Source organism: Lepidochelys kempii, chromosome 6, assembly GCF_965140265.1.
Source record: "Lepidochelys kempii isolate rLepKem1 chromosome 6, rLepKem1.hap2, whole genome shotgun sequence".
Classification (NCBI taxonomy): Eukaryota; Metazoa; Chordata; order Testudines; family Cheloniidae; genus Lepidochelys; species Lepidochelys kempii.
Genome location: NC_133261.1, coordinates 35,678,742 through 35,704,561, shown reverse-complemented (window position 1 = coordinate 35,704,561; position 25,820 = coordinate 35,678,742). Strand labels below are relative to the sequence as shown.

General features: G+C 37.6%; 1 protein-coding gene and 1 non-coding gene across 8 annotated transcripts in view; both read right to left on the bottom strand.

The window, feature by feature from the left end:
• IPO7 (importin 7) overlaps nucleotides 1–25,820 on the bottom strand; it is a 47,633-nt gene continuing 21,813 nt past the window's right edge. For 2 of the 7 annotated variants that reach the window (XM_073347534.1, XM_073347536.1), the window contains 19 exons: nucleotides 25,640–25,734; nucleotides 25,452–25,536; nucleotides 19,268–19,402; nucleotides 18,309–18,408; nucleotides 17,038–17,114; nucleotides 16,494–16,610; nucleotides 15,438–15,527; nucleotides 14,753–14,918; nucleotides 14,011–14,171; nucleotides 12,928–13,056; nucleotides 11,098–11,164; nucleotides 10,892–11,017; nucleotides 10,487–10,584; nucleotides 8,931–9,026; nucleotides 7,654–7,874; nucleotides 7,341–7,546; nucleotides 6,118–6,324; nucleotides 5,597–5,713; nucleotides 1–2,221 (listed from right to left, as the gene is read on the bottom strand). In XM_073347534.1, coding sequence (XP_073203635.1) covers nucleotides 2,124–2,221; nucleotides 5,597–5,713; nucleotides 6,118–6,324; nucleotides 7,341–7,546; nucleotides 7,654–7,874; nucleotides 8,931–9,026; nucleotides 10,487–10,584; nucleotides 10,892–11,017; nucleotides 11,098–11,164; nucleotides 12,928–13,056; nucleotides 14,011–14,171; nucleotides 14,753–14,918; nucleotides 15,438–15,527; nucleotides 16,494–16,610; nucleotides 17,038–17,114; nucleotides 18,309–18,408; nucleotides 19,268–19,402; nucleotides 25,452–25,536; nucleotides 25,640–25,734 — 2,391 coding nt within the window. In that variant the 3' untranslated portion in view covers nucleotides 1–2,123. Of the gene's footprint in view, nucleotides 2,222–2,278; nucleotides 2,835–5,596; nucleotides 5,714–6,117; nucleotides 6,354–7,340; nucleotides 7,576–7,653; nucleotides 7,875–8,930; nucleotides 9,027–10,486; nucleotides 10,585–10,891; nucleotides 11,018–11,097; nucleotides 11,165–12,927; nucleotides 13,057–14,010; nucleotides 14,172–14,752; nucleotides 14,919–15,437; nucleotides 15,528–16,493; nucleotides 16,611–17,037; nucleotides 17,115–18,308; nucleotides 18,409–19,267; nucleotides 19,403–25,451; nucleotides 25,537–25,639; nucleotides 25,735–25,820 lie in introns of those variants that run through there. The other 5 variants (XM_073347535.1, XM_073347537.1, XM_073347538.1 and 2 more) reach the window with 5 other exon arrangements.
• Nucleotides 15,066–15,247, bottom strand: LOC140913951 (small nucleolar RNA SNORA23). The gene has a single exon (XR_012159714.1). It is a non-coding gene; the product is annotated as a small nucleolar RNA SNORA23 (small nucleolar RNA).

Sequence of the window (25,820 nt, the reverse complement as noted above, 5' to 3'; positions counted from 1 at the left end):
CACATTTTCAGAAGTTTTATTTTAAATATGTACTTTGCCAGTCAACCTTTTTAGGAATCAGCAAGTGATAATGGGGCTATCATACTACATCTCTATATAGGATACCCAGGCTCAAGGCTAACCGTAGGCTCTTCTATACCAGATGCAATATCCATTCTTTCCTACTCCTTCATTCCACAAACTGCTTACACATATCCCCTTAAAGTGTTCAGATAGGGAAACATTCCATCACAGCCTTGGACTAGTCTTTCACATTAGAACTGGTTTTTGTGCACATGGAAAGATTTGTGAGAGAAAGGCAATCCAAAACAGAGGCATAAGTGAAACGTCCATTAGCCCTGCTCAGAACAGTCCTAGTAGTTGTGTGACAAGCCAAAAAGTAGTAACTATTACTGGTCAAACTCAAGGAAAACCCAACTTCTGGATACCTGTTACTCTGTTGACTCAAAAAATAAACACACCACACAAACCAATTTTCTGAAGACTGCATTTTGAATATCATAATATATATATATATCTATATATATGTGCATTTCAGTTTCATTTTTTACAGATATAAACTCAGTTCATTTTAACCTGCATTTAAGATTTGGAGGCTTACATTTAAATTAAGGTAGCTTGTTTAATATCAGTTGTAACAGCAGGTGACACATAAAAACAGCCAAAAGAAAGAATGTTTGCTTTAAAAGATTTGACACCAATGATCTCAACACAGGATCAAACTATTAATTTAGATTTTCAGAGAAGAAAAAGGGGGCAATAAACCAGCCCATTCACAGCACCTTACTGCTGGCTTCTAGATAGAGTGGTTTTGACAGTGGTCCCAGAGGGAACTTTATTTTGCCTTTCTAGCTAAAATACGAGGTACTATAACAGCTGGAGATGAAGGGGGAAAGTATGGCTTCAAAAGTGAAAGCTTGGTGAAACCTCAAACATCCCATCTGGACCAGGCAAACAGAGCACATATTAATGCTGGGAGTGCAAAAACAGGGAAGGAAATGTAGTGGTTAAAGCCACTACCAGTTGCTGGGAAAAAAACAGGATGAATTATTTTGCAAAATTAGGAATAAACTGCAATCATAGATCAAGCCCAAGTTAGCCGAATTAATTTTTAATAGATTGCATATATAGATGTTTCATCCACACACTTCAATAAACTCTTTAAGAGCAGAATTTCATGTCCAATTTACATGCTTCAGAGAAGATAATGTTTCTCAGTGCTTACATTAAGATTTTGTCTCCAAATTTCCACTTGTACATTGAGAGCTTTAAGAAAAACAAAGGACACAGAGGGTGTTGCCTTTTTCTTGTTTGTTTTTTAGCAGCAATGAAATATCACTAACCCCTTTTTACATAACCGAATTCAAGTCACAACCAGAGGTGACTGCACCACAAAGTCACCAGGTACAAAACTGCTAGTTAATTTTAAATTAAAACTTGAAATTAATTTTCCCCATTACATCCTTTTTTTTTTCTTTTTTTTTTTTTAATAAACAGCAAACATTTTGCTATTTTGTACATAGGCTAGCAGGCTTGTTTCAATATGAAAGTGCTAATTCATTTACAGATTTACCAGTTATGTAGTGCTACAATAAGTGTCCAATATTCTACATATGAACAATCTTGATGAATGGAAATGATGAAGATTAAGTAAGGCTATCCGATTACCTTATCTTATTTACATGAAAAGAATAAACACCCAATAGAGAGGAGGGACAGGGAAGGAAATTGGGCCAATACTCATACTGCCACAAGTGTCAAAATTAAATCAGCCTTCTAGCTTGTCCTGTAAATGAGACATTTTAAATAGTCCTGCAGCCCATGCCTATTTTTTCCTCAGAAAAAGAAAAGCTGCCTTCATGACATCCCCTCTTGATTTCAGATTTCCACAGTGTGTCATTTGAAGCTTTCAAGTCAGGTTCTTCCTATCTTCAAAAAACCTCTGGTTTGCTTTCCAGTATTAGGTTGCATGATCAGGTCCCACTTCCTGGGTTTTTTTTGTCCAATCTATTTATCAATTCGTTTAGAGTGAGTTGTAGATAACATGAACCAGTTCTGGAACCACTATTGGGAGGAACACAAGCTCTTCACTACAATCACACAGTAGCAGGAAAAATGATAATTCAATTCATTCCTGAGGCTGGACCTCCAAAATTGAACGAACTTGGCACAACTGGAGCATTGAATTTGTATCCTCCATGCTTTTCAATCATTTTGGATTCTGAAAGACAAAAATATTTTAGTAGAATGTAAGATATCAAAAAATGTAAGTATCACAATCGGTTTGTGAATGCCTCAGATTTTGGGGGCTTGAGACACCCAAAAATGCACCTGCTGAGCAACAGTCTAAAAATCAGATTCCTTTAAGGTGTCTATATTGGGCACCCAAAAATTGCTAGTCACTTTTGAAAATCTTGGCAATAGATTTTACTATGATTTAAAAATCTACGGAGAATATTAATAATAAATTCAAAAATTACAGTTTTTAAGTGAAATGCTTCCTGTGTGACATGTTCTTGAATAGGAGTCAAACATAGCTGAAAGTCTGGCCACTGGATTGCTACTGAACTTCCAATGCTTTCTGTTTAACAAGAGATATTCTACGAACCAGTCAATCAAGTCACTAAAAAAAAAAAAACACGTACTTGTACTAAATAAGCACCATTTGAACGTCAATGAAAAATTCAATGTTCCTGCCCAGATTCAACAGTAGGAGGGGAAATATAAATGGAACAACGAGGAGAGGAAAGTTGTTCTCTATGCACATGGGCACACACACAAAATAAACCGTCTCCTTCCAGTTAAGGCTGCTACACTGCATAGGTTGGTGCAAACTATAAAAAACAAAAAGCACTAAATTATTCAACATCCCCTCTACATTCCACTCATCCAGTTCTAATTCTCAATCTCAGCTACCTTTCTTTCTATCAAACAGAGTCCACGTCTCTAACCTCATCTTGAAGGGATCAACGGTTACATTTGAACTCTGACCACATTGACTGGTCATATAGTTTCCATGCGTTTTTAAAAAATTATGTAGGTTTGGTGTGTCTCTTCATAAGTTACAATGGACACACAAATCAAGACTAGTATAGATCAAAGGCACAACATACAGTTGCCTGATTACTTCCTCTCTGAGACACTCTCTCCCGATCAGATGCATTTGAATGGTGCCTCTCTTCCTGCAAATACCAGGGGCAGTTCAGACTTGTTTGTGCCTCTTCTGCACTCAGACCAGACAAATACTTCTTCCAGAGCAGTAAGGAAACACTGAGAACCAAAACCTTGCACATGCCATGAGCCTTGTGCACTGCTCCAGTGCTGTAAAGGGACTGAAAAGCTGTTCAGTTAGGGAAATTCCTGCATGGCATAGAGTCAGCAATAGTGGACTACATTCTAACCGTCTCCAAGATAGGGCAAGTCAGAAGTGTGCTCAGTCGCAGAGGGCCCAGCTGGAGGATTCTGTGCTATGGGCAATCCCTGGCTAACATAAGCACGTAAACACATTACCAGCTGATGTAAATTACATGAGCCTCAAAGTTGCTTTAATTTGCGCTAAGAACCAACAGCTGAAAATTTAAAACTGATCCTTTTCATAACATGCACAGTTAGCATGTGGAGCCCACTCCCCCAAGGTATCATTAAGGCCAAGAGTTTAGCAGGGATCAAAGCAGATCTGGACATTTATATGCATAAAGACATCCAGAGTTCCAATAGTAGATATTAAAAAACCCAAGCATTTGAAAACATGTTTCAGAGCATAAACTAACTTCTGATAATGATTAGGAAAAAAAAACAAACACCTTTCCCTTTGGGTCATTCTATAGTTGCTTACTGTGTTTCTTGCACCTTTCCACTCAAGCAACTGTTACTGGCTGCAGATAGGCAGGATTCTCGACTAGCCATACCACTGGTCTGATTCGTTATGTTACTATTCAATCCTATTATATACATGAACTCAGAAGATATATCTGAAGAACTTCTGAAGATAAGGCAGAATGGACGAGGTCAGTCCAAGAAAAGAACAAATTTTCCAATCTGGATCTTGACCTATCCCCAATCAGACATATGCGAGAGGAAGTAGTAAGAAACAGAAGGAAAATATTCTCTTTTCTAATCTTAAGAACTTTAATCTATTATGCTTGTATTGAAAAATGATGGTTAATACTGTAGTATTTTATAAACCCGTTAATGAATGAATAAAGTGGCCACTTTAGAGAAATCCTCCGGTGGTTGATGCCCTTTCTGCCCAGGCTGCCAGAGACCATATTCCGTGTACTGTACCACATGATCCACCCTAACTAAAGATGGTCTCGATGCTTTCAGGCCCAGGCATTTAGAAAGAAAGGAAACAAATAATGCTTTCCAGACGGTCAGCTCTACTAAGTTATTTGCACCACTGCTCACATTTACAATATGCCAGACTGTTTGTATCATGTGTTGAGGTTTTGTATTAGCTAAAGGAAGACTGCTTGCTTGTGAGGCACTGGAGATGTGGGGAGCAGGGTGGAAAAGGTAAACCTTGGTTACAAGACTGTGGAGTACAAAATACACAGTCCTCAAGGATGGTACAGTCAGTTACATGTTCTTCAAGAGCAGAGATTTTGGAGATTCTTCTTACCAACATGATTGCAGCTAGGAAATAAGTCAAGGACAGTCAGGAGGATTCTAGATTCCTTGCCAGGTGACTTGATTATCCACTTTGGAATGAACCTCCAATGGGACATCCTTTCCCTTAAGTGGACGGGAGGCCTGGAGTTTTGGACTTCCCCCTAAAAAGTCCTTGATCATGGAGATGAAATTCCAACTTGCTGAGTCCCAAGAGATGAAGAGGACTGATCCATACTTGCAGAGGAGACTCTAAAAGAGTCTCTGCTTTATGGGGGAGGAGAAGCATCCACAGACCCAAACAAGCCACATAGACCAAGGCCTGTCACCCAGCAGAGTGAGATTACATGAGCAGAGAACAACTGTGGCAGAACTTTGCTCCTCCAACTCCTGGAAGGTCTCCTTGTATTTTGCGTACCTCATGGTCTTCAGCTTGTTCTGTTTGCCTGCTCCATTGTGATGGGGGAGGAGACAAAAAACAAAACAAAGGAGCGTGGCAGGTGGTCCCTGTTTGGAGAGCAAAGCCATGGAAGTTGTGCTTATTGCTGCCTACTCTCCCAATCAGCTTTAGAAGTTAAGACTACAATGGTGGGAACAGAGACATTACTCTATTTGGATCACTGGAGGCACAGAAACAGGCAGAAGTACAGAAGGGCTTAGAACCTTGTGGGCAAGTCTGAACCACCTCCAATATATGTTTCGAGAGAGATCACTATTCAGTAAACAATTTTAAGCAGAAATATTGACAGTGTTACATTATCAAAAGCTAAAACATTAAGCTGTAAGTTAATGCTGAACTATTCAAAACACACTAATTATCCTCTCTCCTTTGGGCTTCCCACTGCAACCCACACACTCTATGTCTTATTAACATGTAAGTTTTTTTGGATAGGGTATGTCCATGTTGCATGTCTTGTGAAGCACTGAGCATATCAACTTTTAAACAGTAAAAAATAATAAATGCCATAAAGTATGAATGGGAAGGTACCGTGGGCTGCCCGCCTTTGATCTGCTAGAGTTGCTATGTCCTGTAACTGTTTTCTTTGTTCTTCATTAAGACCATGTGTCAAAGCTTGGTACCAAACGGGGTTACGATTCTGAATTGCTACAAAGAAAAAAAGGACAATTCATCTCATTAGAATATTCCATCATTCAGAACTTCTTCTCACTGCCACCTTAATCAGAAAGCAGCCTGTATTTTGACTTGGTCTCCCCTTAGGAAGAGACAATACTAAGAATACAAGAAATCTTAAAAGTGGTATTTCAGAAACAGATACAAGTGTTCTAAAAAGCAATGAAAATGCCTCAAAAAATGTTAATCTCTCTAACTGCTTTCAACCTTCCCTTCTCCCACCCGGGAAGCTACACTGACTTCTCTCTCTAGGGAGGGAACTAAAATAATAATTTGTCACTAAACGACAATCCATTATGCATTTAATTTTCCAAAAACAAATTAAAATTGAATTAAAATATGTAACTGTCAGCTAGCAGATGAAATACAGTTCTTACTCTGAAAAATTGCTTTAAATATCTGATATTCATCAACAGGGTTGTCTTCATCATCAATAATTGTTGAATAGCCCTCCAGAGCAGTCTCTTCAGCATCATCTTCTTCCCAGTCCTCATCGTCTCCGTCTTCTCCTGCCTGTTTTGCCAGAATCTCTAGGTATTCTTGTCCATCTTCATCAATATCATCTTCATCACTCCCTAATTCCTCTGTAAGGCGAATGTCACAGAAGAGGACTCTTTTACATACAAAGCAATGAGATTTTTATCTTCAGAATCAAATTGTTATCTTCAGGTATGATTTCGGTTATACTGATCAGTGATGGAATCAATAAAAATGTGGTGTCACACAAAAGGGGCCACTCCTCTCCACCTCTACCAGTGTCACACTTTCCTTTGTGGTCCCTTTCCTTATCTTCTGAGCAGTAGGAAAGGAACATGTTGCTGCCACAAGAAACTAGTTATTAATAAATACACTTATATGAAAAATTTTGCATGACACTTCAGAAATTTAAGCAAGACATGGTCCCTCAGCCCAAGGAATTTAGCATTTAAAAAGTCCAGGCAGGAGCATGGGGAGAGGTGGAAAGTGATGGAGACTATAGATGTGGACACAGGCAAAAGTTCTGTAAAAGTTTGAACTTCATGCAGAAAAACAAAGAAGAGATCTGAAGAGGAGGAAGACTGATCAGAGAGATTGGAAAGGATGATTGTTGGATAGAGTGGAGACAGCTGATGAGGTGGAGGTTACATTATGCTAGAACAGGCAGGAAGGTGCTGTTTCAGATACAGATTCAAAGCACCAGAACATGGGACACTCTGTAGCACAGCTGGAGTGTGGAGGAACAAGAGGTCCACCTACAGCTCTCTTTCTGTGCCCCTCACTCATGGTTCAAATAGATGCAAGGGGGAAAGGTCTGTCCCAGCAATAACCCCCTGGGAATCAGGGGATGTCTATAAAAAGAGCCGGCCCAAGACAACTCTGGAGAGAAGCAGCCCAGGAATCTCATCCGTAAAAAAAGTTTACTTCTGCTCCAGTCAGGAAAATTGCCAAACTGATCCATAAAAGGGCTAAAAAGAAGCTCCAAAGCCCCAGCACTAGCTTTATCTGTGGAGGTAGAGGACTGTGGGGAATTACAGGAAGGGGCTGGCCGTCCCCATGCTCTAGAGACTGTCGGACATGGAGGGGACATTGAAATTTAACAGTACTGTTTCGGTTTCCTTACCAGTTTCCTCATCTTCTTCAGCTTCATCATCATCATCACTGTCATTTTCATGCTCTGCATGGCAAGCGTATGCTCTTTTCAATCCATTAAATAAAAGGATAAAAGCTGGCAAGATCTGTCCTGAAACTTGATTTAAAACCTGTGGTATTTGCTCCAGATCAATAAGAGCGCACAAGCCCAGCACACACATCTTTCTATCATGAAGTCTAAAATTCAAAACAACAACATTTTATATCTACTTATTTCCAATTTCTAAAAATAGAAAATAGGTGGTAGACTACACATGGCAGTCTTCAAACTGAGAGCAGCTTACCCCAAGAAACAGTCTACATCATTAAGCCACTGTGTAATGAAGTGATTAGTGACAGGCTCCACGTTATTGGGGAAACGAAGATTTTCCAAGGTATTTAATAACAGATGAGGGTTGTAATACAAAGCAGCTATGGCAACCTGGAGGCACATCGTTCGCAGTTCACTTGTTTTCACCTCTCTGGTCAATCTCTCTAATGCAGCTTCCACAAACAAAGGTATACACTGGAAGAGATTGATCCATTAAAATACTGAGTTTATAACGGTTCTAACATCCTTCCCCCCTCAAAAGCAAGAGTTAATTATATACACAACATGGAATAATTAGATATATAACTTTTAACAACAGTATTTCATAGGTACAGTTGCAGAATGGTACATAACACTGCTGAATAAGCAGTCTGGTGCACAAATATACCTGAGATTATACACATAGATGAAATAAAACAGTAAGTAACGCAAGGATATTAACACCTCAGCGTTAAATTGGTGGTAGAAGTCAAGCCAACATGAATGAAATACATCATTAACTGTGAGTAAACCTATATGTAGTACTTGGGTTTGTAATATTACCCATGAGAGCCATGCTAAAGATATTTAAGTGTATGTTTAATTCCCCAATAATTCTGTAATCTTGTTTTTTAAAAAACTAGCTGGTGTAAATAGAATATGAACATCAGTAACTCCAGAAAACAGACTTAGTCACTTCCCATGTTAAAAAAAAACAACACACCTTTGACTTTTGACTGTAGTAATGTCAGTTATTAATACTGGAGAACAGCATTACAGGATGTAACTCAAGATATCCAGCAGAAGCGTGAGAATAGTTTCTCTGCTTCCCTAAGCAGAGGGTTAGCAGTATTATTTCAACACAGATTAAGTTTTCTTTAAAACACAATCTGAAGAAATTATTGCGTCCCTACAGATGGTGCTTTTTTGCCAGTACAAAAAGGGATGCTATGGGCTTCACCCTCTTTCTTCATTCTGGGCTGCCATGTGGTCCATTAAATCTTTCCCTTGCACTCAAGTGCATTACAGAATTTAATCCAACAGCGAAAAGAGGTAGTCTGCTCTTAAACTGTGCTCCCTCATGCATGGAAGTGTTTTGGATTGTCAGATGCACTCTACCTCTGGAGGCAAAGTATGCTCTTTAGCTCTACCAGTGCTGCCTAATAATACTCCTAGCACTGCAGTATGATATCTCAGCAGATACTGTTAGTTTCACTAAAACATGGTGGATTTTGTCACATGATTTTAAGATAGCAAGCAGACGTAACTAACCTGATCAATGCCACGCCCTTTGCACTGTAAAATGATGACTTCCAATAGCTTTGCTGCATGGCATTCTGCATCTTCTCCTGCAACTCCGGTAAGGACCTGAAAAACAGTAGACTACTGTTAGTTTTCTGCTTATGGATAAAAGATGTTTTCGATATTCTGTTTTTCTCTGAGAAGTTAATCTACAACTAAGATCTCTATTAAAATACTAGTGTCCTATAAAAACTAGAGTGCCATTTCCAGCTTTCATCAGTGAAGAAGAGAATCAAAAGGGAATAAACTTCAACAAAGTTTCAGGATCATAACTGGAGATATGTAAGTGGAGCAAAAAAAATGGTTGCAGCTAACAACCATCTACTTGTGCTGCAAAAATGTTGAATCTTAGTATGTATACAAGTTTATAGGAGTACGTGCATAAGAAGTGCTTCTAGCCATTTTGAAAACGTTTATTTGTGCAAAAGATTCACTGAATAGTTATCTGAACAATTCACACAGAATTTTATAAAGCCTGTTTATAACATTTTTGTTGTCCAACCAGGGACCAGAAAATACTATAAAAATCTAGGACTAACCACATGGCACTAATAGAAAACAACAAGTAGTAAGAACTGACAATGACCAGGTCACAAATAATTAAGATGGTTTGTTTGCAAGAACTACTCAATTACAAAATAAACAGATGAAAAAATCAACCTGTTTGCAGATAATTCACAAACACAAAAAGGGCTATAACTCTTCAGATAAGTTATTCACAACAAAATTCAAACACTTCCAATCATAGACTCAACCAAAGGAAATAATGTTAGCACTTCAATCTAAAGAGCAGCTTGGTGCAGAGTTCAGATAACAAGAGTCACATATACAATACACAAGTCCTGAAGAGAAAACGAACTGTATTTGAGAAGGTTTGCATTTCCCTAGGCTAACTAGGGCTAAGGTTCCAAAGAATGCGATATACCCCTACATATTGACAAGATTAAAATGCCAAGGACAGAAAATGTTGAGAGGCAGTGTAGTCCAGTGGAAAAGATGGTGAACCAGGAGCCAGGAGACCAGGGTTCTATCCCCAGCTCTACCACAAATCTGCCGTGTGGCCCTGGGCAAGTAATTTCATCTCCCTGTGCCTGTTTCACTTGCCACGTTATTTATCTTGTCTATTTAGATTTAATCTCCTACTACATATTTGCATAATAAAGCTCCAATTTCAAATGGGACTCTAGGCACTGTTGTAATACAAATAATACAAGACGATGACGACTGACTCCAGCCATTGCCCGTGCATATTTCTAATATTCTTATGTGATGCACAACTTATTGGGGGGCAGGAGGGAGTTTACTTTAACTAAACCCCTGATAGTGACCTGGTAAATTCCTTTTTTTCAGCTGCTGTTCCTTGCAGAGTCACGGCAAATACCAAACAACATATATCCGAAGGATACAATTTAAAAAAGTCTCCAGTTTGAGAGTCTATTGTTGTAAAAGGAAGTACATTTTTACAAAAATTTTTTTTCCATTTTGTACACAGGCCAGTAAGTTTTAGACAGAAGGAGTCTACCTACCTTTTTACACATACTGTAGATCATTTCAAGATATTTTGTGTCAGACAGAAGCGTGTCTGTATCGACAGTTACATAATTATGCAAGAGAGGCATCATATCTATTAAATAAGAATAATCAATTAGCCGTTCTGTGTATTTTTTTACAACACTAGCTGTTAATACATAGCTTTCAGGCTTATTGTAAGCTAGTTAAACATGGTGTTGGCTACTATAGTAGGATGTCACCCGACAAACCTGGTTATATAGATGGCTTAAGCAAAACTATTTTGGTCAAAATAACGTACAGCAAATATAACTCTGTTCTGAACATTGGTTAAATTGCAATCGAAATTTATTTCATTTATGCCGCAACACAAATATATCAAACCCACTAATCTTAAGACATTTTTTATTAGGATTTCTTACCTGTAAAGTAATCAAAGCCATCCTGCTGAAAAACTTCAAAAACAAGAGGCAAAAGCTGCCACATCTGTGCAGAGACTTGCTGACATGTCAGACTGTGAGCCAAGGAAAAGATCTCTTCATAGAATTCTAAAATGGAAGTAGCACTTTAGCACTAAATTTAATGCTAATGACAGGCAAATAACTGACACAAACAAGGAGACACATACCTAAAACATGCTGCTGTAAAACTGTTCCAATAACTTGCAAACAGATCCCTTCCAATTGTTGCGTAATCTGAAAGAGAAAGTTTAAATGAGTTTCAAGCACATGTAAAAACTGGTTTTAAATAAGTTTTAAAATAAAATTCTGTAAAGTACCTTTACTAGAGTGTCACCTTCTAACAAACATTACAAGATTACGTATCTCTTGAATACCACATGTATTATAACTGCACCATTATAGCTAAAGATCTGTTAGCCTCTCTTTAATGCCATCTTTTTCCTGGAACACCATTCTTCTTTGGATCTTGGAGGAATCTCATTTAGGTATGTTTTTGCTTATACTTACTGTTACTCTTATTTTAATTTAGTTTTTGAGTAACATTTTTAGTCCCCATTAAAAAAATAATAAATGAATACATATAACACCACAGTAAACTAGTTAAGAAACCAGAACGTCCCTTGGTTTGTTATATGGCAGCATCACGTTATGAGCTTTGACACAAAAGTCTTAGGGTACATCTACACTGCAATTAGACACCTGTGGTAGCTGACTTAGCTCAGGGATTTTTAATGGCTATATAGACATTTGGGCTCAGGCTGTAGCCTGAGCTCTGGGACCCTCCCATGATCCAGGCTCCAGTCCAAGCACGAACATCTACAGCACAATTAAACAGCCTCTTATCCCAAACCCAAGTCAGCTGGCATGGACAAGCTGTGTGTTTTTAATTGCAGTATAGGCATACCCTTAGTATGCTTCCTTAACCAAGATCTCTGGAACTTTAAGAACATATTTAGTACCAAGCCGTTTAGGCACCATGGAATTAAAACATTTGTCAGAAGTCAGTAGCTGTAGTAGCATAACACTCAGTAATGTAGCTACATCAATCTTTGCTGGAATATTTTACAACACAGACTAAGGCTGTGTCTGCACTACAGAGGCTATGCTGGCAGAGTTATGCCAGCAGAGCCCCCTAGTGTAGCTGCAGGATATGTCTATGCTAGAAACACCTGGGTGGAACAGATGCAGCTGCACCACTGTGGTACGTCAGGGAATGCCTACACTTAAAATGGCACAGCAGTACAGCTGCACAGCTGGAGCACTTTAGTGCACACTACTAACGCAGACAGGAGGGCTTCGCCCATCAGCGTAGGTAATCCCCCTCCTCAAGAGGCGGTAACTAGGTCAGCCCTGTCTAGAATGGGGATTAGGTCAGCAGAGCTATGTCTTTCAGGGGTGAATATTTTTCATACCCTTGACCGACAGATATGCCGGTGTAAGTTTTAAGTGCCAACCATGCCAAAGTCAATAAAGAAAAAACCCTACACTGAGTTTGGCCTTATGCAGATTTTCCAATACTTTGCTGCATGGCAGACAGCAAACTGATACATCAGCAGGAAATGGACACAATATTGTAAGTTGATTACTGACGCATTTATTTTCCTCCAAGGGTAGACGGCACCAAGTCAGACATTTGTCAGTACAGCTGACAAGACTGTTACATTTGCTACAGACAAACTGAACAAATGACATCACTCAATTTTAGTGGTTACTGCCTCTATTTGCTGGTACACAAGAATTATATCCAAGTATCTGGACTGCTACAGAAATGTGTAAAATGTCCAAGATCTTAAATGGTTATGGCTCCTAGATTGTACATGCAACATAGTTATGATTTTATACCTGTGTGTGTAGGTGTAAATAAGCTTAACAGATTTTTAACTAAAAGGATTTTAAAACATTGGCAGAAAGCATATTGTTGGATTTTTATTCAATGTACAATAACTATTTTCCAGCATCTTAGGGTACTTAATTGCTTTGAAACAGTTTTTCCTTACCTCTTTGTGATCTTCAACTACACTGAGGAGTGTATCAATGGTATTCAAAATTCCCATTGCTGTCACTGCTTTGTCATCACTGCCTTCTTCATCTGGTCCAGTCTGAATGACTTGGTTAAATGTCATTGCCTGCACAGTAACAGTAAAATCCCAGGTAAGTGTGTCACTCAAGTAGTTTAATTAAAGAAGGTACGCTTGGTTTGAGACTCTGTACACTGAACTTTTAAGATATCGTGTGTTAAAAAAATCAGTACAGGTGAATGCCAACTATTTGAAATATCCCTCAAGATCAGAATTTTGTTTTTCCAAATTCCCATTTTCCAAAATCCCAAATTTCTCAATTCTGTCTAAAGTCATTTGAATAATCAGGGTTTATCTGTATATGAATAAAGTAGATTTGCAATTATAAATAAAGAAATAACATTTACAATACAGACCCCAGAGCTAACTCAACAGTTTACAAAAACAGAGATGACTGATTCAAAAACAGAATAGAATTAGTAGTTTTGTACCAGATAGCTAAAGTGGATTACTGTACATATATTACTAATTCACAGGAAACGGAAAAGTGAAGTTCATTATAAACCATTAAACCTAAACACAAAGGGCCTGATTTTGAGATCAGCAGCAACCTGGCCTCTGTACTTATGAAACTGCAGGTAACTTATGCTATGTGGATGTCCCAAGAACACAACAGGAAATTTTCAGATGCAACTAATTTAGCCTAAAACATCTAACTATTGGCACCCACAATTTACTACCAAAAACTGCTTCTAAATTTCTGTTTTAATAACTTTAGTAATGAGGTCAGTAAGACTTTTTACTCTAATCTGATTCTGAAGTGTGCTGTGAAGGGTTATCATGGCTAAAATCAGGATTACTATTTCTCTATGGAAGACATTTGCTTATTGTGCTAAGAACACAGCAGCTTCTGAACACAAGGTATGCGAAACATCTGCATTAACGGGTTTAAATGGGCTGGTCTAAAATCAGCTGGCAAATGACAAACCATCTTGAATATAAGGAACAAAATCCCTCATGTTGAACAAACTTCCCACGTGCAAAGTGACCAAACAGGCTTACCAAATGCTGGGTCATTTCTACTGCAATGGGAGTAACCTCTTCACTATATTCACAGATCATTTTCTGAATCACATTGGTAAGATCATCATTTTCAGTCTCTCTTATAATATGAAGCAGAGCTTGCATTACAGGTCTAATGAATGGTGTAATATATTCCTTAGCTGCAAAGTAAGTAGAAATAAAACACCAATTATGTTGATTCTTACATTCTTGTTATAAAAATCCTTGTATCAGTTTAAGAAAACCAGAAATTCACACTTTAATACTACTGAAATATTTGACATGTAATAGCCTACATATATTTTTTACACAACTAAAGCCAACAGAGAGACAAAGTGTATCAACAAAGTACTATGAAACACTTCATATTAAATTTTGTATACAGCAAAAAACTGTTAACAAATAACTATTACAAGACTCCAAATAGCAGCTGGGAATTCAGCAATACAGCAATTATATGTTACAGGTTATGTTTCTTTCTAAGCTTGCTGAGCCACAACAGAAGTTTCCTTGTCCAAAAATTACTTATGTCAAGCACTCCACTTGTTCTAACTACAGCTGGCAAATTACCATGAATAGAAATGGTAATATAAAACGAATCTCCCAGAAGGTAATTACGATACTAGTACATTAGTGCTTAGCCCATGAAAATAGTGTATTATATTTTTTCTGCTTAAATTGTGTCTTCTTTAGAAATGTTACAGAGATGTTTTCTCTAACTTGAACAAAAAAAAAAGTGTACCTTTCTCTTGATTACTGATCAAAACCTGAAGTGCTATGGCAGCTTCCACCTTCACAGGCATTTCCCTATCATCAATCAGACATCGTCTTGTGAGTTCCAGGGCTGTCTGGAGGTTCTGGTCACTCTTAAATTTAACTTCACAGAAATAATGAAGGACCCAGCAAGCCTGTGAAAAAAATGCATCTAACAACTTCAGAAAGTGGTCATTTTAACAACACTTGTGGATTGTCAGTTCTCCAAGAAAATAATGAATAATTAATTAGTACTACAGATGTTATTTATTAACTAAAATACTAAGCACTTTTACAAATGAAGATGTTTGAGAGTTTGGAGGCTGGCCAGTGGTAGGTTTGTCTTTGAGACATCACTAGACCAGTACTATGATCTCAAGTTCATCTTTGGCCACAGGTTTTGTGTGAGCAGTATGGTCTAAATGCAAAACGCAAATGGACCATACCACCAGACACAGAGGAAAAACTATGCACACAGTACTGCAGCCATTTAAAAAATTATATGTTGCTACATCTTAAGAAACTAACACTTATGATTAAAACTTGAATTTACTTTATTATAGGAGGGATGCAAATAGTTTGTCCATTTACAGCAAGATACAATTCAGTAAAAACTGTAAGCTATTCAATTGTAGATCAACAAGTGAATAAAAGTAAACCTTATACATTCTTACCCGTGCTCTCATATAGCCCAGCTCACTGCTGAAGAGAGGGAACACATGATTCTGCAACATGTACTCCATCTGATCTTTGTATATCTTCTTCTGCAAGAATATTAAGGCAATTACATCAGTTGGTATTTTTAAATAAAAGCCAGAAGCGGGAGAAAAAAATTGAGTTATTGTTAATCTTATTTTATACATAAAAGTGTAAATAAGGAGACAGTGTGATGTCTCAACATACCACAAAAGAAAAAACAGACTTTTTACCCTTCTTAGCCCGTCTGTCACTTTGTGGCATGGTTTGCTATCTATTCACTATCACAACCAACAAGACCAATTAAGAGCAATGATTCATGGTGCAGTATTTTTTTTAAACAAACAATCTCTTATCTTTGGCTCACTAAGGCTTCTTTATTTTGCAGTTTCTATCTCTATTTTACACCGAAGATAAACTACCTATGACAAGGACGAAAGGGCAACCACCTCAAAAGATGGATCAGTTAAAACCAAATTAAGAGAAATCAGCTTCTTCCACGTCATCCTCTGCTACCGTAAGCAAACAAGGTTGCTAAACCTGTTACACAACTAGTTTTATACAAGAAAATGAAGCCTAAATCAGTAGGCTCTCTCTGATCAAACAAATTTTCTGACATGAACAACCAGGAATTTGATCATCAAGTGGAACTGAAGAACCTATGTAGCAATTTACTGCTTATCAAAGGGCAGCACAGCAGTTCCAAGAACCTAAAATAAGTCTCATGAAATAATTTATAATGAATGTTGTCAGAGAGTCATTCAGTTATCCACATTCCTTTGTTGTCAATACACCAGAACTATATGTGTATGTTTCTGAAGTCTAGCTTCTTGCAAGAGATTTGTATAATGAAGTCTGCAACTGTTCAAGAGCCAAATAATTAAGCTCCACCATGGAAGAGTTGTACCATGACATCTAAACCAAAATTTAGAGAGCTAATCTCGATTATTCCAATACTGGGTTGGGTGTAGAGGGGATGGGTAGAAAAGGAGAAGGAAACAGAACCAGAAAACCCACTAGAAATCAGTACTTACTTTTAGGAGAATTTCAGCCAAGGAACCAATCATATGTAGAGCACCATCTTTCTTACGGGGATCAGCATTTGGCTCTGTGAGGATCTGATAACAAAAGCCCATGGTCTTCTGCAGGACCTAGTTTGATAAGGGCTTTGTGTTAGTAAAAATAGTTCAGTCAGTCTTCTAAAATACCATTGTCAGGTCTCTAAAATACTCTCATTGTTAAAATGTATTTCATTTTTTCTTCAAAAGACTGGGTTTAGGCATTGCTTTATGCCATCACTAAAACACCATGTTGATTTATGACTCCTGGGTGTATTAGCAAATATGGCTATCCAGCCTCAAGAAGTAAATTCATACCAACAGATGAGTACCAAAAAAAACTTCTAGAAAACAATTGGATTATTGTGACATTATGGTTCCTATGTATTAAGCAGGAAGATTTACAACCACCTTAATAGATTCTTATCTTTTGTTTCAAATATCTCAGCAAGTTGCGCAGAAAATATCAAATAAGACTATTTGGTTTGTTTACTCCAAAGCTAATCCTTAAACAGCTTACCTCTTTTCTTTTACTACATGCTGTAAACAACAATGTCTGAGCAGCAGTTGTAGGAGAAATGAAGTCTTCAAACACATCTATTAAATAAATTTAATAGTCTATAAATTTTTGTCCATTAATGCAGTTCATAATGTTAAAATAAATTAAGGATCTAATGTAAAATAAGAGCAACAGTATTCAGACATGTGTCACCCAGCTGTGCCTTGATATTACAAGCATTTCAACGCAGCTCTCATATAAGAAAATTAAACTTTGAAATGACAAGACGAGACAGGACTTGAGTTTTCTGGCACAGAAACATTCCACCCTTTGTCAGCATGATGTCAAATTTTTGCGACTGTAAGATCCCCGGGGCCAGGACTTTCTCTTATATCTGCAAAAGATCTAACACACTAATTACACTGGGAAAATATTTTTTAGTTGTAATAGGAGGCAAAACTGGGAGAGCTGAAAACAAACTAGGTCTTTAATTCTCTTCTTATTCAACCTTCTTCAGAGGCTTTCAGAACCCTTGTCAATAGCCATATGGTTTGCATTTTGGGGTTTAGCCCATAGGGCAAAGAATATCCCATGGGGATCCTAGGCAGCCTAAAGTCCTAAGTGTATCAAAAAGCCTTCATGAAGGTCCAATTCCTTCACTTTCACACCCCTCTTGAACAGGCTACAAAGACTTTTAGAACACTTCAAAAGACAATGAAGAGCCAGTGGAAAACATCATAAAAATGAACAGAACACCCAAAACTTCCATGGCTATATTAGTCTCTATATGGGTACATCTATTTCGAATTATGCCTTGTGTAAAGCATTACTTGACCTTGTAATAAGAAATTTTGGCACATGGTAAAGATCAGCATCTGAAAAGTAGCTACTGTATGTAAGCCATACATGCTTTTAATTATTAAATTTAACTGCATTTTTAAAGAAAAACAAAAAACAGCATTAGCCAATCTAAACAACCTTCTGTAATTTTAAAACTTAGCTCTTTTACAGCTATGAAGAAGTTATTGCGCCACCATATAAACATGTTGTGTTCACACACACACGTTGTTCACCTACAGTGAGAACCAAGATAGCTGCATTTAAGGTATCTGTAGCCATGTTGACAAGCACTGATCTATTACCTCACTTAAGAAAAGTGCACTACACTTAAACAAAAAAAAAAAAAAACCAAAAAACCCTAGTTACCTCTATTTTCACAATGCACTTCTTAAAATACTGGCTTCATTTGGCATTATATTTTTTAATGTGTATGTAAATTTTAAAATTCTCACCAAACTTCATACGTATGTATTCATATGGGTCTTCTTGCCACAGCTCCTCATCAGCATCTGTATAGCACATCAGTGGAAATATAACATCTTGGATAATTCCCTGCAATTAAAGTGTGACAAAAAAAGGACGTAACCTATTAAATCAATCATCATTTGCTTTCTTCTATTGAAAAAATTTAAAATTTTCTCTTACATCAATTTTAGATATGGGATGGATTATACGGTCATAACAGATAAAAGCCAACTGCTTCCAATTAAAGGACGACCTGCAATGCAATGCAAGCCATTGTGTTTGCTTTGGGTAATGGAGTATTGAGCTGGTAAAGGTGGCATAAATTTTGTTGCTGGCATTAACTCTGAATTTGTGTGGTGTTGCATTGTATGTACAATTCTTGATCCATTAAGAATACAATAGTTTAACTATTAGGCTCAGTATGCTAAAGGGCTGCTGATGAAACTGCATGACTGTTTTGGGATCTTATTTATATTGTGAGGGCTTATTTAAAGCCGTTTCCATTTGGATGTCTTAGTTCACACCATTGTATTAAGTCATTATGATACTAATACAAATGCACTCTATGTTTTACATTTTAAAAGAGCGTCCAAGTCCACGATAAGGAGCATCAACCAATCTGGGTTTTAGCCTTTAGTGGGGCTGCAATCCTGCAAAGACACATGCTTGAAATCAATGGGACTATTCACAAGCCTAAAGTAGAAGTCTTTGCAGGACTGGGGCCTAAATATTGCAAATGTTTTTGTTTCATTCAGAGAAAATGAATATTTCAACTATGTTAATGTAACAAGATGTGCTTCCCCAGAGCAGACCTGAAAGCTCAATAAACAATTTATAATACAAGCTCATACACCTTAAATTCTAGTAGGGATAGAGAGTTTATAAACAAACTGACTTATACATAGTAATTTGTTTATTTAGATGCTATTCCCAGAAAATGTTTTACTTGAATATGGGGCTTCAGATTCTTCCAGGTCACAGCATGTGACACTCCTTGATTGATGTAGTTCAGTGTTTGCTGAAGAACTCTAGGAGCCATGTACTGCTTTTCCTTGTACTGATACAGCACCTTCAGCAACACCTGTGAAAATCAAGTCTCATTAACAGCTTCTAGAAATCTGAACACCTTACCAGTAACCAAGAAGCCATTTAATCCGCAGGACCGCCCGCAAAAAGCCCCTCACAGTCTTGCAAATGTAAACAGATTTTTACTACACTACAATAGTGTTGACTAGTCTAAGTTAACATATGACGGGTTCCTCTGGTCTGTGCCACGTCCAATTCTTCAACACAAGTTTAGTTAATTTGCTCAGGTAATTTTTATAGTGTTCATGAGAGATGGTGGACTGACAGCCCTGGAGACTGCAGTCCTTTATTTAACCAAACAGGTATGGCTCATGCAGCAATAGTGCAAGTTCTCCACACTCCACCATCAGAAAATGCCTCCTGGGAAAGGAGAGAAGATGGGCCTCAGAACTGTCTGGGTAACAGTGACTCATGCTAACTCTACCCACCACCACAACACAGGATGATGGGTCCTTTCTCCCCTCAGATAAGGAAGTTAATGAGCACCACTGACATTCATCTTGCAATTCTTTTTGCAGACCCAGCTGCTGCACTGCTTGGCCTGCCAAACTGCTTAGCCTCCTTGGCTGGGGCCTTCCAGCTGTTTGCTGCTTCATGTTTGAATTTAATATGGCATTATGGAGGTGTATCAGTCACCTCATATAACATACATGTATAATAAAACCCTTAATTCAAAACACAACATGCAACAGAGAGGGTAGAGGGCTGGCTCCATTTTCCTTCTCGTATGCCTCCTGGCCCTATTTTTCTAAGGGGATAGGGCTCTTCCAGGTAAGTCTAGCAATTTAAATTCTGTCAAGCCAAGGGCTGACTGCAAACCAGAACTTGGATCCACTGCATTAATTATTGGTATTTAATCTCCAAGTGATTGGACGAGTCTGGGGACCAACATCCTGCAAAATTTCCCTGCAGCTCAGCCCAAGCCTGTAATACCACAATTGTTCTGAAAGAAGCAACTGGTGGGACTAAAGGGAGAAGTCAAATTCAGTCTCTATGCTTAGTTGATGTTTTGTCTCTTTGATAAGACTGAAAAACTGATTAAAAGAAAAGTATCCACTGGGAAAATGTCATTCACATCTATCAATCCTCCGAAACCTTACCAGTAGTGAAATATGGATGAAGACGAGATCCAATTATTTTGAAAAATAATTCAGTTTAAAAAAAAAAAAAAAATCTATACATGAGATTACAAAGTTGCCTTAGACTGTCAGAGGAGTTTAACTAGGGATCTATCCACATATTCACGATGGACATCACTACTTTCTAAATTGTTTCATGATTTTTGCCTATGTATTAGCCTTCACTGAAATTGATTGGGCTCTGATCTATTAAGGTGTTTGAAAGCCCATTCATTACCTTAGCAGACTTGGAGATGCAGAATTTTACCCATCCCACTATAGATGGCTTATACATTGCCTTAGAAAGTAGAGTGGCATAGCACAAAGACTTTAAACACCCTAGGTTTTATAATGGCACACATGGGATGTCAGAAAAGCAATCCTTATTTGTATCAAAACTGCTGTTTACCCTCTTGTAAGCTAAATGAAGAGATACAGGATATGAAATTGAGTCTTGAGACTCACAGAAGATGAAGTTTGTTTTATGGATGAAACTTTGATCTGATACCATCATTTTCTTGAAAGTGTTGAAATTCAATTGTTTTAATTTAAGAAATATTCCTTGGAAAAGTTACAGTCATTAAGATGACTACGATGATGGTTAAAAATATATTCCATGGAAAAAACCTAACATTTCTGCATCAAGACTGAGAAATAAAGTATTTAAGAAACAGATTCTCTAAGCTCTGTTATGCCTTAAAATACAGTCTTTTTACTAAATCTGTTAATTAAACAATAGAGTTGGAATGTCTTATACAGCCTTATATATACAGTAAGTTACAGTACACATTCAGAATTGACTTGATTTTTAAGGCCTAATGTAAAAAGCTACAAAACAAGCCAAGTTGGGGGGGGAAGAAGGGGAAGGAAATCACTTCAGTAGTTAAAGATATTTTATGCTTAGTGATATTTAACCTATGAATGTGAAATAGGCTCCAATGTTCAAAATCATTCTACTTTTGTAGTATTCTAAAATATATTCCAAACTACCGACTTTGAGCACAACTAAAGGCTAAACAACATAAATAAATTGTTGAGATATAAGCCAAGTCAAGAGTACATATCCTGTAATGTTATTTCCTGCATGTAAGGTTGCATCAGAAATTCCAGTTTGTATTATATATTGTATTTGACAATGAGTAGATATCAAGAGACCATACTATAGAAGGCAAAGCATAAGGGACCAGTGTTAAAACTTTCAACCTTCCGCATTTCCTGATTTCAGAGAGCTTAGGTTTTTTTAGCATTAGTTAGCATTAAATTATACAATTTTGCATTGAATTCCCTTAAAGATTATCAGTACTGATAGTAAGTTCCTTTATCTAGCTATTAAATTCTGTCATCTCTAACTATGGGCTCATGTACACAGCCTTTTCAAAAATTTAAATTGATCAAACAACTTATATGTTTACTACTTGATAAAGTTTCCCCCTTTAAATACTTAAAACTATTGAAACAATTTCCTTTACACTTGATTTGAACTTGGTTTGTTTTGTAGATATTTAAATCTAAGGAATATAGTAAGTCAATGCAGCCATTTGAGTTATGAGTACACAGTATATGGAGAAAATTTTTTTAAAATAAACCTTATAACTCAAACACACATCCAGAACTCAGAAGCAGCTGAATATATTTTACTCAAACTCTCCACAAAACTTCACCTTTGGTCCGAGATCAAGCTTGAACATTTTTAGTTCAAATTAAATTTAAATTACCAGCAACCGAAATAGGGGAATAAAATCAAAATTGGAATTCCATCATAATTACACTGTGTGCTATGCATGAGCACATACATGCGTAAAGAGATATGGTTGCAGTGATTAGAATATAAGATGATTTCTTGTTAAACCAGTTTAAGTTCTGTGTTGGATAACAGTATCTCTGAGGATTCCTTGAAGCTGGTACATATGAATAAGAAATCAGCTTTCCCTTGCTGCTCTTATCAAATGAGCAATAGCTGAAACCTGGACAAGAGTGTTTGTTTGTTTTTTAAGTTGAGGGAAAGGCCATCCAGTACAATTCTCGGATATTACTTAGTTTCACATCTTTATAGTAATTCCTTTGTTATTCCCTCAATGTTTGAATTTGAACAATAAAATACAATAAATTGTGAAGATTTTCTATGAGCCAGAATACTGTGCGAATACTCTTGATCACCTCTTTCCTCACCCTCCTAACAGTAAGACTATGCCTATTTGAGTATTATCATTGGACTCACCCCTAATTCATCAGCGGAGCAGTCCAAGATTCACAGGTGTCTCAGACAGTGAAGATAATTCCAAGTAATTGATTTTGTCCCTCCCAAATGTTCTAGATTATTTTTGTTAGACGTGGGAATGCACATAATGTGTATAAATGTTTTTTTTGGCCAGGTTTAAGAAAGTTCATCCAGATCTACTTCTGGAAAAGATTATTAGTTTTCTTTTTCTTGGATGTTAACATCTGTAACCAAGTTCCTGAATTTCCTAGTTACAGGAGCTCCACTTCCCCACTTTATTTCAGCATAACATAATCAATTGGCTCTGGTGTTCATTTGTTCTTTGATACCAAATGTGGTAGGATAAAAGTTATATTCTGCTCTGCCCATTTCAATACAGATGGTTCAACCTTGACAGCTCAAATGACACCAATGGCATTATTGAAAACCTGTTTGCTTTTGACATTACTTATCATACTTTCCAAAGCTAATCAAATTGGTCTCAGCATCAGCCAGCTGATAGACTTATCAGACCACTTGTCCTGTGCTACGTGGGTTCTGGAATGTACTCCCCAGGTAAGTGATCTGTTTCAAGTCTTCCCAGTTCAGCATTTTCTGGAAGAAGTTATGTTTTGTTCCCCGCCACCCTCGTGGTAAGATAATCTCTTACCACTTGCTGTACATTCACTGTGCTGTTTAAGCTGTTTAGAAGAAGGAAGAGTGCAGAAACTTCATTTCTGTATGAAATTAGTACAACTAATAGCTTCACCAAGCAGTCAGAGTGACATGACATGTCCAAAAATTTAGTGGTGGATAACCTTCAGATTACTATTCAAATAAAATCCTGGGTCTATGATCACATCCAGATAATGGATCCTTGGTGCTGGAGCTATATGATTCTTCCCATTTATCATTTGTTTTGAGAGATCCCTTCTTTCTTCTGGGAAACCCATCAGGAGATAGTAATGGGAGGAGCAGACATGTACTCTACTCCTTTCAAACAGTAATTAGGACCCTTCTGAAAATTCATGGAGATATGACCAAGGGAGCCTCATATTGGCAATCAGTGATATTTTGTAACCCAAACAGAAATATAGGAGATGGCTCTTCAACGAAGGAAGGAGCAAGCCTACAGTCACCAAGAACACCTTCAGTGATTTTGTGCCAAATCTGCACTTGAACAATTTGTAATCCCACAGTGTGTATTTACTCCCCATTTCTCTTTGATAAAAACAGAGTGCACGACAGAGTGTCAGTGGAACTCTTGAGCCTGTCCTCATGCGTCAGAAATTGCTTATTATTTTCTTGTGTTTCAGAGGGTCTTTTGATTTTGCAATTAAAGAAATGTTATAAGAATTTTTTCCACCATGCAGTTGAGGGATCAATTTCCTTGCGCACATGCCTAAGGCTGACCTCCACCGCTGTGCAAAAAGTCAGAGTTTTGAATAGCGTGGGTTCCGTGTCACGTGTTGGGTTTGATGTCTGCAAACAATCTGTTGGAACAGTATATTCTGGACTTTCCTATTTTTATGTATATATACACACACACACACACACACACGTGCGCGCACGCATACACCATCTTCCAAAATGTGTGTCCTTCCTGAGAATCTGATCAAAATAACTCCATTTCTATGTAACTTCATATTGTAGAGAGAGGAGAGGTTTCTATGAGTTCAAAAATCCTGCCCCTCAAGAATTTTCCTTTAAAGACCTGAACCATAGTTGTTTCCTGGATAACACAATCACAGACAGAGAAACTGTGATTCTAGGCAAGTCTAAGAAGTGCACCTGAAAAAATATTCTCTACCTAACAGTATCAACTTGTAACTTTTGAAGACATTTTTCCATGCAATCAACTGCCTAGACTAAAATTATCGGGCAGGGGGGGAGCCATCCAGGCTTCATAACTCCTCCTTAGGATGGACAATCTTGGTACTTGGCTCCTTAGGTCGTATTTACCTTCAGATAGCACATTAGCACCTCTATAAGGAGTTACTGCCAAATCCACTTTAGGGAGAGAATTAAATCTTGCCTTTCTAAACTGCACTGAATATTGAGAGAAGGTAGGTGAGGTAGTATCTTTTACTGGACCAACCTTTGTTGATGAGAGAGATTTCAAGCCACACAGAGCTCTTTTTCAGTTCTGGGAAAGGTACTTGGAGCATCATAGCAGAATGCAAGGTGCAACAGCCTGTTTAGCATAAATAGTTAGCACATACTGTATGGGACCACTGAAGGTTGTGGATTGTTAACACCTCTGCAGAACTTCATGAGTATTCAAGTGTGGTCATACCATGGATTTATGTATTGGCATTTATGTTGTAATAAGCCATAAATCCAGTGCCCCTGCTCAGTCCTGAGAGCTGAGGCTCTAGGACCCTGTCAGTTGGGAGGGTCCCAGAACTTGGGCTGCAGCCTGAGCCTGAACATCTTCACTGCAATTAAACACCCCTTTAGCCTAAGCCCAAGTCAGTGTCATGGGCCTAACTGCGGTACAGTGTACTTCAACAGATTACACAAGCAACATACGATATTTCTTAAGAAGTGAACACTAGATTGTTTCAGTTGATAACTAAGTGTAAGTATTTCCTGCATATTCCCTGATAGCATCAGGTTAATGCAAAATGTTTTGAAAAGAGTCATATCCTTCGAAAAGATGGGGGAAGGAAAAAATTATTGCTAAGTGTCACAGTTACTCTAATACCCCAGGTTCAAGCATTTCTTACCTGTTGGACACCAACAGCAAATGCCTTTAGGAACACTTCAGCAAATTCATTGTACTCCTTGGAAACATTACCAGGGCTTCCATACCTAGAATTAAAAGTGAAAAATTCAAGTATGAAGAAATATTTTGCTGAATTTCATATTAGAAGTTAGGTTTTTTTCAATTTGACGGCACGGGAAGAACAACTACCTCTCAAAAAGTCTAGCCAAGATGTGCAAAGCCCATTTCTTGGATTTCCACCAAGGCAATTCTGGTCTATCATCTTCATCAACTTGAAGAGTTTCCTTTAGGAAGAAAGATTAAATTTGTTGAATATTGCTGAAATGTCTTTTTTTTTTTTTTAATTGCTTTTCTTTTTGCACTATTAGCT